General features: G+C 48.6%; 4 protein-coding genes across 4 annotated transcripts; 1 reads left to right on the top strand and 3 right to left on the bottom strand.

The window, feature by feature from the left end:
- Positions 1 to 919: 919 nt before the first annotated feature.
- K444DRAFT_635365 (uncharacterized protein) lies at positions 920 to 1,799 on the bottom strand (the record flags this gene model as incomplete). Its single annotated transcript, XM_024883857.1, has 4 exons — positions 920 to 1,112; positions 1,303 to 1,520; positions 1,613 to 1,700; positions 1,795 to 1,799. 4 exons carry the CDS (start codon positions 1,797 to 1,799, stop codon positions 920 to 922), a joined length of 504 nt encoding a protein of 167 aa, XP_024730489.1.
- A 4,079-nt stretch (positions 1,800 to 5,878) lies between these two features.
- On the bottom strand, positions 5,879 to 7,572 carry K444DRAFT_655985 (uncharacterized protein; the record flags this gene model as incomplete). The annotated part of the gene is made up of 5 exons (XM_024886053.1): positions 5,879 to 6,306; positions 6,359 to 6,474; positions 6,743 to 6,769; positions 6,830 to 7,390; positions 7,459 to 7,572. The coding sequence occupies 5 exons, from the start codon at positions 7,570 to 7,572 to the stop codon at positions 5,940 to 5,942; spliced, it is 1,185 nt and encodes a 394-aa protein (XP_024730488.1). The 3' UTR covers positions 5,879 to 5,939.
- A 326-nt stretch (positions 7,573 to 7,898) lies between these two features.
- K444DRAFT_599424 (putative oxidoreductase) lies at positions 7,899 to 9,250 on the top strand. The gene is made up of 2 exons (XM_024878573.1): positions 7,899 to 8,882; positions 8,938 to 9,250. The coding sequence occupies exons 1-2, from the start codon at positions 8,186 to 8,188 to the stop codon at positions 9,153 to 9,155; spliced, it is 915 nt and encodes a 304-aa protein (XP_024730487.1). The 5' UTR covers positions 7,899 to 8,185; the 3' UTR covers positions 9,156 to 9,250.
- Positions 9,251 to 10,032: 782 nt separating this feature from the next.
- Positions 10,033 to 12,090, bottom strand: K444DRAFT_571589 (HET-domain-containing protein; the record flags this gene model as incomplete). Its single annotated transcript, XM_024877319.1, has 2 exons — positions 11,287 to 12,090; positions 10,033 to 10,449 (listed from the first exon to the last, which is right to left on the bottom strand). Coding segments are annotated over exons 1-2 (1,131 nt in total), but the record flags the coding sequence as incomplete, so codon positions are not given.
- Between the last annotated feature and the right edge of the window lie 492 nt (positions 12,091 to 12,582).

Genomic DNA, 12,582 nt, shown 5'->3' with positions numbered 1-12,582 from the left:
GAAGTAGCTCATACATGCATGTCATCACTCTTGGAAAACAAGTCGTTGTACTAGTAGCTCAACGTTTCATTGGATAACTTTCTCAGTATGTCTCCTCATCTAACTCCCCCTTCTTTCCGTCCTCACAACCTCCCCTTCCGTCCTCGAGAATGTTCAAGCTCAATTCACATCACGGCGCAAACCCCCAGCCAGCATTCCCCCATCTCCGCACGGACAAGGCATAGGAATACATCCTCCTCTCAAGTGCGGCTCTGTCTGGCTCTGACGATCTGAGGCAGTCTCTGCTCACACATTGTCCGGTACTTGGGCACTGTTAATGGTTAGCAGAATGCGCTTATTTGGTGCCCGGGAAAGAAAAGAAAGAAACAGGACGAACAGACCTCATATTCTGAGGAAACCTAAGGCCCAAGGGAATCTCCCGCAATCCCTGAATTGCGAAATGCTCTTCGATTTCCGTCTGAAAGTCCCTTTGGGAGTAGGTTGACATATTGCCCCGTGTTTGATATCGATGTGGTGCTCGTGGGAGGAGGAAAATACAAGGGGACATCTAGAAGAAGGAGTAATGGTGAGAGATTGGCTGGCGTTTTGTGCTCAGGAGGAACAGGGATTCGTGATTGTGCTCCCCTGCCTACTTGAATCACACCTCGAAGAGGAAGTAGTGGACCGAATATTTGTTGTTACGGAATGAACACTACACGCCTACCTACCCCTTCTACAACTAATTCCAGATATATGAGCTATCTTCCGCCGCATATAATCTTGCAGCACATTTTCCAGCCCTTCTGGCCTCAGTGTTTCTCTGAGAGCTTTATTTGTCACGAGGAGGTGGTTGGAAAGCTCCGGAGTATTCGAGGAATCGCGCTGATATTCAGAGCTTAGCCTGCGATATATTATCCTTGAAGGCGCTCCTTCTTCCCTCCTACTTCTCTTCTGTTGTATTATTTACACCCCTAATTGACTTCTGGTGTTTGCCAATGTTCGAAGATATTCTGTTCTCTTTCCCATCGACAACCCCTATCCACCCCCTCTTCTCTTCGTGTATTTTCGGCCATGTCTCGTCCTGGTGGAATTCTTTCGCGCGGTACAGTGGAGGGGTTGGCAGAGATGATGTACTGGATAGGTCAGCGCTATGCATCTTGGCGAATGCTACAACGGGCAGCGAAGAGGAGCTTAGCGGAAACATCGCACCTTGGATACCTCAGCAGTGTAATCTCCCTTCCAGCTGGAACTTGCTGTTAATTCATCGCCGGGGGTTGCGGGGTCGAGGAATGCGGGGTGGTGGAATTGATGTTGCTCGAATACGTCGTATTCTCGTATTCAACGCCACATCGCGGGTCGGCACGTCGCCCAATCATCGTGACTCCCCCTTTCGACGGCCCACTTTCTTTGTTGACGACGCAGAAGGTATGAAATCGTATCAATGCTGAGGAAGGAACTGATGGTGGTAGAATTTGAGCGGTGGGAGAGGCGAGATGGCGCTGCGCGTCGCGAAGGCAGTGGGAGGCATCGGTGGAGAAATACTTTGAAGTGTTTAGAGAGAAACTCGAGGGATATCACCGCAGATAAAATGGATAAGCTTAATATTCTTGTTGTAGGATTGACGATTACATACCGAGACTGCAGAAGCCGTGCTGTATCGAAGCTCGACGGTGACATCGAGACTCCAGACCGCGATCGTGAATACGCAAATTCTCCTTGCGCTGACCTCAATCCAGCAAGCCCCAGTCACTTCTCAATTATTTTCTCATGGACATAGCCTTTGACAGACAGTTGGGCGCAGCTGCAAGTACTCACCGCATTCCTTCCAAGAGCGTGTCGGCTCGCAGCCGCGTCTCGCAGCCTCGCTGGGCCCAGCATTCGCAGCCTCACGCTATGCTCGGCAATCAACCAGCACTGCGAGTGTTTTGCGAGGATGCAAAATGGTTTGCACTGTTAGTAACTGCTACGCCAACCAATGGGATGCTGCGAGCTTCCCGCGCTAAGTAGTTGATCCGAGTCTCAGGCTCGACTATAAATTCACGCCTTTGGTTGCGAAGAATCCATCTTCCTTCCTTCAACATCAGCTTCGCAGCAGCGTTTCTTTGCACCGCGCAGCATCATCACAACACCAACGCCATCCCAAGCTCGACACTTCTGCACTCCAATGGAATCATAGCAGGTCAGTACAGTTCTCTTTCCCCTTTCCGCACACGGCGATGGCATCACGACGTCGTCAATGAAAGGTGACTCCTTGCTTCCCACCTTCGGGGGGTTCCTGGAGGGTACCTAATCGTCTACGGGCGAGGATGGCCAGTCCCGGTAGTTACTGAGTGAGCCTTAATTGTCCATCATGCCTATCTGGCGCAGGTGGCGAAGTAGGGGCAGACCGGTGGTTCATGAAGGGGGCGTGCATTGCAGCAGACTCTGAAATAACGATCACTCCTTTGCGCGCCTCGATTCATCAGAGCTAGACATGGCTTGCCACGGCCAACCTTCGGGGAACCATCGGTCGGCCTCCCTGCGTCGTGCGGATTGGGTGTAGAGGTCTTCGGGATTCGGTTTGCTTTTGTTGGACATTGGCTGACTTTTGACCAGGTTCGGGAGCAGAGGCACTCTCTTGCCCACGGGCTTGAGAACCTCTGCGACCGGATCGCGCCCAACATGAGTCTGGCCTTCACGTGGCGTTGGGTGTTAAGTCTCGCAGCTTGCATGCTCGAGATACCAACAGACTCCTAGATAGATCAATGCAAATTCTTCTCCATCATCTGTGCTCCTCTTGTTTGTGATGTCCTTGACCCGCTGTGACTTCGCGACCTTGCCTTCTGTTGTCTTCCACTGTCGCGTCTCGATTATTTGCTGTACTCGAGGTCCTTCTTGCATCGACGCGTCTCGAAATGTCTTTGTGCTGTGCAACGGAAGCTCTCGGCCGCATATTCATCTAACACCATATCCACGGTCTGTTTCCGTCGCTGCTGGCATCGCGGTTCCTGGGTCTCTCTGCCGCCCGATATTCGCTATTTCAGCCGCTCTTTCCCATCGCATCCATCATTTCAACTCCAAGCCAGCATGCTTCCAGCGCGTATCCTCCTTTCCCCTTCCCGGTCCAGCGAATGCCGTTTGCTCCGAACTTCTATCGTCTTGTCTCTCCTCAGCTTCTAGTCCTGGGGAGCTCCCCACCTCGTTCCTTCTCGCATCCTCTTCAACACCACATGTACTGTACGCAGTCACACCTGGACCAACCTCCACACCCCATTCCAATTCTCCTTTTTCACGACTCTCTAATCTCCTCTTCACCTCATCTTCATATCCCTCTCTCGTCAATCCGGTTGCAGCAACGATGTCGTAGATTTGTGGAGATTATGAACATTCACTGCAGACTGTTGACCTCCCTGGGCTCCTTCTCGCGCTCCACCTCCCCCTGTACTGGAACTGCAGCTATGTACTCCTCTGACACAATGTTCAAAGCTGACTTTCCACAGAGCAGAGCAATTAACCCCTCTCTCTTCTCTGCCGTCTCCGAGCAACCCTCCCACTCTGCGAACGAGACCGAGGAGGCAAGATCCGGAGACCAGAATAAAATACAGACATGTCGAAACTGATTTGCTGCCGCGGACATTGAAGGAGAGACGTGGTTGCTGAGGGAGCAATGGTATTGAGACTCGAGACAGCACTTAACGGAGTGGAAGAAAAGGGCAGAGCTTTCTCCGGGGGAGGGGCTGGACGTAATTAGGGCTGGCGTATGGAGCTGCACGATATCGAGAAGTTCTTCGCTTCTTTCCTGCCAACGTGAAATCCTTTGGGTGATGAAGAGGAAGGCGAGGTTGGTTCGAGTTAAAAGCTAGGTATCTCGCACGACGGCGAGAATACGGAGGAGTGGTTGAGCTGATGGAAGAGCTGGTTGGTAGGTGGTATCTTCGGACAATGCAAGAAGACAAATGAAGGTGGAGTGGTTGCAACTTGTTCAGGATAGGGGAAGGTTAGAAGGGTATGGGGGGCCACCCAACTCTTGGAGGAAGTAGCTTGGGTCCAGGAAGACTCTGTTGATGCTCCTGTGCAAGATACCTGTGAATATAGATATACGGAGCGATAGGAGGGTATTGGGGAGGCAACTCCTTCAGAGGATATCGCAGATGCCCTGTAACACAGAGGTTGGCAGGCTTCGTAATTTCTATCCTTGGCATTGATAGATGTCTCTGGTACCATGAATTGAGAAGATATAGGTGGCAAGTGCTACAATTCGATCATTCGCTTTTCTACCGTTCGATTCCCTCCCCTGCTTTCTTTGTTAAAACAACGCTGCTGGGCCTATGAACAGGGAGATTCGAGATTGTCCTGGAAGCCTAAACAATTGTTAACTTTGAAGAGAGGGGCATCATAAATAAACATTCACCTTTGCAGACAGCTCGGCCCTATTAAAGATGCATGGCAAGTATCCAAACTTGCTCTTCTTGGTGAATGCCATTTATTAATATTCTGCTGTCTTTTTCGACCTCAACCACGTCCCCCTTGCTGATCGACCTGAGTCCTCATGCAACACCAGAGTACAACACCACTTCAGCTACACCCACGAGTCAATATGCTGTGCGCAACCTGCAAGAAGACAGCTGCGAGGGCCTGCAGTCGCTGTCAAGATTGCCCGGCCCTGAAATATGACGAACCTATCGTTCACTACTGCAGTGGCAAATGGTATATTCATTTCCCAGTTCAAACCTTGAGACTTTTGACTTACCCTTCCAAAGCGAGGAGGTCGATCGAGGCCGTCACTTTGTGAGATGCCATCGCCTTCGAGATCGCCGAAAACTCTACCGGGTTTCCGCCATGGCCCAGAAGCTGTTCTACGTTTATCGCGAATTGACGTGGGCACAAGTGAAAGTGAAGCAAGTCGAGAAGATAGGAGACAATCTAGTTCTTCGCGGTAGTGTATAGGCTCCTAGAGGATTTCAGATTCGGTTCTCTTAGAACTGCCTCTGACTGGGATATGGCCTTGTGATTGGCATGAACTTACGAGCTGACAAACCCTTCGTGCTAGCTCAGCGAGTATTCCAAATGGCCAGTGGACTACAGGGCATTCCCATCCGAGCTTTTCACGAGCGCAAATCATAGAGAGGCGGCCTTGAGCTACTTGGGCTGCATCGATGCCATGCAATGGATGAATGAATTTATAGAGGGAATGCTGAAAGGTACGGATGTGATATATCTATAAGCGTGCCTAGCTAACACACCTAGATATCGTCCTTGCGACAGACCAAGTCTGTTTCAAGACCAAGAACGATAAACTCCGAACCCGCTGCTACCCCCTTCACACCTCGAAAGCCGACATCGAGGCCGACACCAGAGGCGTTACGCACCATATCCTGAAAGTCATCCTTCAATCAGGAGAAATGTTTGCCGTTGATCTAGCTGGAGCACAGTACGGATATTATGAGCCAGTTACAGCGTGGAGCGAGTACTACCATCAGCATGTTTTCTTAGAATACTTCGGAATAAGCGTTCCACTGAAATCACCACAAGGAGTGTTGCGTCCGCATAATTACGGCCTCGAGGACGTCATCGCTTCCAGAAAACTTGCAATGGCAAACGATAACCAGAGAGGGCGGGACTGTAACGTCGATTTCCTCGAGAAGTTCAATGCTCACATGGTGGAGTGGCAGTACCGCAAAGTTCTCGGCATCGAGGAGTTACTCGGCTTTCCTATGGAGCAATATCAAAACTTGATTGATGAGCTGGTGGACTTTGTTGAGTGGAAATACCATGCTGAGGGCAAGAGAAACAATCATCGTTGGGGGACGGCGAATGGGAAGCGTTTAATGGCGAAATATGGAGAGAAGTGGTTTCCAGCAAGGCTGGTGAAAGAGAAATCTTGAGCACTCCCTTAGGTTGACGAGTATGGGTAAGCAGCCGAACAACGTCTAGCAATTTAGTGTAGGCGTTCCAAAACCCGGCTTAGTATTTGAAAAGTACTACACTATCAAAGAAGCAGCAAGCATGACAAGCCCACCAAACCCATCCATTTCCGAGCACCACTCCTCCCAATTCCCAGTGCTCCTTGACGAAATCCTGGCACCCAAGGAATTATGGACCTGCGATGCATCACCGCAGTACCAGCTTTGATCTACTTTGTCCAGTTCACCGTTTGCAGCCAAGCCAAAGTCAGTCTGGACCCCAGGTTCCCTCTCCCATTCCGTCTTCCACACAAACTCGTCACCTGCTTCCCATAGTTGTTTCTTCGCTGGCAGCGGTACTAGAATAAGGTCCGTTGGCAGCTCGCACATCGCGGCTGGATCGAAATACACTAGCATATCTATAACTTGATAGACTATGGATAATCTTGGCTTGAATTAGTTTCTTTTTCATTTAAAAGGGTGGGTGGAAACCGAACCTCCGTGTGGACTCATCAAAAATCCAATCTTTCCAGCTAATTCCGAGACCGCAATTACGCAGCGCAGACCGCGTGCTGCATTCGATGTCGCTACGGATGAGCTGTTTAGCCATTGCCTTTAATATTTCAGTAGAGCCAAGGTAAGGTAAGAGGAAAGTAGAAGGGAGAGGGAGAGAGCTGGACCCACTGCCGCCGTTGCGAGTAATAGAGAATCATAGTTATTGTGGTCCGTCTAGCCTTCATCCAGCCTGATGAGAATGTAAATGAGGAGAGCTTGCATGGCAGCAAGCAGTTCCCATTTGTTTAACTTCAGACGCTGAAAGTACCCGTTAGCTTCTTGCGAGTATCCTTCCAGAACTATTAATTTGTTAAAAGTCAACGTACCTCTTCGCACAAACGTTCACACTCCATCTGCACATTTTTTCAGAACAGCTTTCGGCTCCCATGGAACCCGCTGCTGATCATATGCACCAGACTAAGACAGTTGGTTAGTGGCTCCATGTCGTCATTCTCGACATCGGAAGATATCACACGCGGATAGAGGAAGAGTGGAAGGGTGTTGTGGCGCATCATCATCAGGGGATAAGATTTGAGGGTGTGGAGTATAAGATTGGCGATTCTTGGTGTCCCAGCCTTCATTTTTGGTCGCTGGATAAATGACCGGAAAATAGAAGTTGGTACTGTTGGTATCGATACCTTGGGAGAAGAGGGGGCTTGTTGTAAGATTGCTTGAACTGTTTGATCGACCGAAGGTTTCGAGTGACGCACTAAGGATGACGACCTCAATGAGGAGTATGGGACTGTTTCATCGTTCGCCTGAGGATTCAAAAGGTCGGCGAAATCGATATCTGGGCCATTCCAGTCAAGATATTCTCCTCCAATATCTGTGAATTCTGGGTCTGATACAATTACCCCAGTATCGGAAATTATCTCACGATCGTTGCTTGCTTCTTGACGATTCTCGATACTGGGAGTAGTTGCCTCCAATGAAGGCGCTCTCTTCCGTTGTTCGGTCGGCGCATAATCACTGTGCTGAATCCTTGGCAGTGTAACTTTGGGCGTCTTCGTTGGATAATGGCATTCGATGCCCTTCGTGATACACCTCGAGCATCCAGGCCGCCTGTTATCGCAACGCGCCTTCCCTCCTGCACAAGAAATACAAGCCCGAGACCGAGTGGTATTGCCAGCTCTTCGAGACCGACAGTAGTATCCATGTCTCTTCAGCGCGGACTCAAGTGAAGCGCCACATTGTGAGTATGGCTCGGCATCACCAGTTAAAATGGGAATTGTAACTCACGCTTATCGAACGGTTTATTGCATTGCCCGCACCGCAGAACAGATTGCACTTCTCCTTCGTACATTTCGAATTAGACCTCAGCAAGTCATGGGAATTTTCAAGTGAAATGCCTACAAAAGGTACAGTGTATGAAACGTCGTCACTTTTTGTCAGCAGCATTTGTCAGCCCAGTGGCGCAAACCGGGCGGGACATTTTGTACAGGAAAACCGCCGAGCATCCCTGGAACACTCTTTTGTCTGAATGCAGGATAGTCCGTTGGGCGAAACATTTTGCCAATGCCGGGCACGCTTCAATTCCAAGGATCCAGAACCCTCTTCTCAGGCACCATTGGATTTCGCTGTGCGGTGGAGCCCACACAGTCTTTCGCAACGCGACTACCACACCGGGCTTCACAAATTGCACAGCGCTGTTGCTGAATTGGAGTTGCAAACTCAAAAAAATATAAAGATGAGCATTCTTCGCCCAAAAAACTGCTTCTCATCGAACAATCGCCCATCGTCCCCAATCATCCATACATCTTACAATCACCATGGCTGCTCCTTTTCCATCCCCAACCTCAACGTGGCACACGAAAACATACCAATCTCTATCTCCCACCCGACCCGAGCTCTCCGCCAAAGGCAAGACTGTGGTAGTAACAGGAGGGGGCACTGGAATTGGTGCAGAGACCGCTCGCTACTTCGCCGAAGCCGGCGCGTCTCGGATCGCCCTCCTTGGTCGTAGAGAACAACCCCTTCTCGACACCCAAGCTTCCATCGGGCACAAGTTCGCTAATGTCGAGGTATTTGTGGCCCCCACCGATGTCACGAAGAAGAGCGAAGTGGATGCAGCCTTCGCGAAGTTCGCTGGCGACGGCAAAATCCATGTTTTGGTCAGTGGTGCGGCGATCATAGGGCCCCAGGAGCCCGCGGGGGATGCGAGCAGTGACGAATTCCTCGATGCCATTCAGCAAAACCTCACAGGGTCATTGTATGTTGCGCAGGCGTTCCTTCGCTACGCGTCGAGGGACGCGGTCGCCATTGACGTTTCTTCGTCCGCTGCACATCTGAATTTTGGTCCTGGGTTTGCATCATATAGCGTCGCCAAGCTGGCGACATTCCGGCTCTGGGATTCTCTGGCCTTTACGAACCCGGAGCTAAGCATCTTCCATATCCAGCCTGGCGTGGTGGACACTGCCATGAACAAGGAAGCGGGCGGTATCGAAGCGGTCGGTTTCGAAGACCACAGTAAGTGGAATGATGGTTTGCTGAGTAGAGTATTATGAAGCTGACTTTGACTTAGTTTCGCTACCTGCGAGCTTCAATGTTTGGCTTGCAAGCACCGAAGCGCGTTTCCTAAAGGGCAAGTTTCTGTGGGCAAACTCGAATGTAGACGAACTCAAGGCCCGAGCTAAAGAGGTTGAAGCGAGTACGCAGCTTAGTATTGGGCTTGTTGGATGGCCGTTTGAGGAGGGCAGTTGGAAGGACACTTGGAAGTCGAAGACTATTAGTAGTGCTTAGCTAGGTAAGAAGAAGATTAGAGGAATAAGAACGTATGATTATATGGAGAAGCAACCAATTGTTCAATTATTCCACTTCAATGTATCAACCTTTTCATAATAACAGCGGGTTGTTTAACCTAAATTATTACCTGCAAAAAATCTGTTTCTGTTCGAAAGAGTGAGCAGGGTTGCTTTATCGATAATGTTAGGTGAGCTAAGGTGAGTAAGGGTGAGGCGAAGGAGGGAAGTAGGTGTGTAGTGGTGAGCAAAGTAGACGGTGGCAGTCAGCTTGAGCATGCAGGAAGAGGGAGAGGCCATTTTAGCGCCCAAAGCGGTTCCCTTGAGGCTCATTTGCGATCTTCCTATCTTATCTCTATGTTATAAACACAGGTTCCGTTTTCGCTCCGGCCAGAATCCCCCCCGAGCCATTTTTGGATTTAACATTCACAAACGTCTCCTTAGTATCTTCGAGGAACGGCGGAAGATTTCGTATGATTTAAATTTCGGTGGTTTTTGGCTCGCTTCTCTATGCTTCGGATATTTTAATGGTATATTTTACTCTTGTTTTTCTTTTCTTTTATCCTAACTTTTGTTCCTGCCTGTAGAATATAAAAGGCTAAGTTGCTTCGATGGCAGATTTTTTTCGCACAGATTTGGTGTTACATCGGACATAAAATTAGAGGCTGCGCCAGTTCCATCTCAGTAAGTAGTTAGGGTAACCAGTTCGCAAGCTAATCGTCCTGAGATTCGTCCAGGTATGAGATTGCCTCACGAAAGATTAGACAGGAGATGGTTTATGCGTGCTATGTATAGGTAGCTAAAGCTACACGAATTCGACATTGCTAATAGATAACCCATTTCTGTTCTTTTAAATTGTATTTTTTTTGCATGTCCATAGCCTCACCATCCATAAAACCATGCAGAAAACACTCTCCGATAAACGTAAACCTTCCCGTTTCTTCCTCCCTTAAGACAATAGGCACAGAGCAACCGTAGAGCACACAAACGATGTCATTTTTTCGTGCCCTCATAGGCGCAAGGCCCATCTCTCCATCACAGGTAACAAAAAACCGGCGATTCGTTGCAAAAGTCATGGAATAAACCTCCATGGGCCATGTAGATTTGCTCACGGGAGGGTTCGTCCAGAACTCTTCAAAATGACCTAAGCTTATGCGTTGGAAATCCGAGTCCCGATCTGCAAAAAGCGTTCGCACAAATGCCTCCACTGGGCGTGGCTCTCTAAAGTTTCTCGTCGTCGGGCTACTTTCTGTGCGACTATCTTTGTACTTCTGGAAATATTCCACCTTCCAAGTCTCCGAGCTAAAATCAACCCTAATGTCGGCCAAATATGTCGTCAAAAAGTTGTAGATTCGACTGAGTGCATCAACAATCGTGAAAACGAGCCCACAAACGTCTATTTGGCAATTTCCATACTGACGTCGAAAAACTTCCTCCCAATCTCGGAAGACCTGATGGAAAAAGATCTCCCCACTTGCTTCCTCTCGATCAAGAACGCTTCCAATATCGTAAATGGTCCCAACTAAGATGCCCTTGACCTGTAGAGTCATGAGATTTCTGTCAACGACCACTTCGTTGGTTGATAGTGTTCGTCCAGCACTTGCATTGAAAGGTTTGATATCCAATATAGTCTCCCCATCGGAGCTGACTATTGGTGCTTCGTCTACTTTCAAGCACATTCTCATAAGATCCCCGTCCACGTATCGCAGCACCAAAGGCTCCGCTATCCTGTTCAAGCCATCTATCAAGTCCCCTTCCTGTGAAAAATCGCTGATGGCAGAAGCAGACCAATCCGGTGCCCAGCTTGGTAGTCCGTTCAATAAACTTGGAGCCCTCCTCATAGTTATGACATCCAGTGATCGATCCTTTGTGATAGAATGTTCAACAACATTGACGTATACTATTTTAGTTGTAGAGACGTTATAATCAGCTATAATTGGCGTCTCTACTAATCCTAGCAAGCCATAAACCATGTCTTTCAGATCAGTGGATCTCGTCCCTCGAAGGCAGGCCAATAGGTCACAAATGGATACCTGAAATCCTAGCTTGTATATTTCCCGAATGGTTTGAATAGATTTCATGTTTGCAAGGCCGTGAGATTCAGTGCTGATTTCTGGAAAAATATCTCGCACAACTTGATCCAATATCCAACTGCTATCCGCAAAGCTATCCCAGGGCACCTCGTGGTCACCAAACATGATGATTGGATTTCTTGACAATACAACCTCTTGGACAATCCACATCCTGGTCCAAAATGGGCGAGTAGCAATATCACCATAAAACCCCTCTGAGAGCATCCCCTTCACCCCACGCGTGGTTGACAGTTGTTGCTGAAATTTTGTCTTTGTTTCAATTCGAACCTGTCTCTCCTCATCGGTTTTCCAAGTTTGACTCCAGGTTATCTCCTTAAGAATAGGTAGAATCCAGTGGGTTCCTAGAGAATCATCCCCAAGAAAGACAATAGTCCTCGTAGCCTTCATGTATATGTCCCTCATAAGTTGCACCTGCGATGATCTTTCATCCAGATCATCTTGGTCGATACAAATCGCATCAATCCACATCACTCGCTCCTTTTCCGTGAGACTGAGTTTCATGAGTATATAGAATAGATTTGGGGTGACTTCAAGTCCCTCCTCCTCCCCAATTAAGACGATGGGAGGATTGTTTGGGGCGGAAGCGCCCCATACATAAGACAAAGCCTCATAAGGTGGAGGAGCCGATAATTTATGTATCTCTATTGAAACATAAATGGGTTCGTCAAGGGACGATCGTGGCTGAACTGTGAGGAGCCGAAACTCGCGCAGGTTCTCATTTAGAACCTTGTAGCTAAAGCGACTGAGAGGCATGACACTTGTACTCGTAGTTAGGAAGTAGTGAAAATTTCGAGCTACCAGAGGGTTGATGAGCAGAGATAAGATAGTGAAGACTGCACGAAAATTGTGTGAGGTGATGGTAAGGAAGAGTGGGCGCGACATGAAACGAGGGTGATGTTGAACTAGCTAAATAAAGAAGCTAGGGTCACGTGCTTGCAATGTAAACCAAGTAAACGATACTGAGTTGACTGCTGTTCTACAGTGGTAAGTAGCCCGTATATATAGCCCTGAACCCCCTAAATCACATGCACTAAATCCCTATGCCAGCTGAACCGATTCCAGCTATACAGGGTATTCCAGCCGTACAGGGTATTCCAGTAAGCCTATTAGGGGCCTCAGGCCCCTAATTTCAACAGGTGAGCAAATGGCAAAGGGTCACGTGCGATGTGACCCGGGGAGCACGCTAAATAAGGTGATTATTCTGATTAAACAACAGCAGTTACTATTTCAGATGAAATCAAATACTCTATGAGTCAGAATTCAATTTGTTTTGTTTCCCGTTCAACTCAATCAAGTGCTTGTCCTGATATTTTGAGTTCAGTTTGAAGTAAACAA

The sequence above is a fragment of the Hyaloscypha bicolor genome (genome assembly GCF_002865645.1).
Source record: "Hyaloscypha bicolor E unplaced genomic scaffold K444scaffold_142, whole genome shotgun sequence".
Classification (NCBI taxonomy): Eukaryota; Fungi; Ascomycota; class Leotiomycetes; order Helotiales; family Hyaloscyphaceae; genus Hyaloscypha; species Hyaloscypha bicolor.
This window is presented reverse-complemented; position numbering and strand designations above follow the sequence as displayed.

What these genes read in the sequence shown, in the direction of transcription:
- K444DRAFT_599424 (XM_024878573.1), top strand. Translation starts at nt 8,186, where the DNA reads ATGGCTGCTCCTTTTCCATCCCCAACCTCAACGTGGCACACGAAAACA. An exon ending in GGTCGGTTTCGAAGACCACA is followed by an intron (nt 8,883 to 8,937) that starts GTAAGTGGAATG and finishes ACTTTGACTTAG; the next exon opens with TTTCGCTACCTGCGAGCTTC.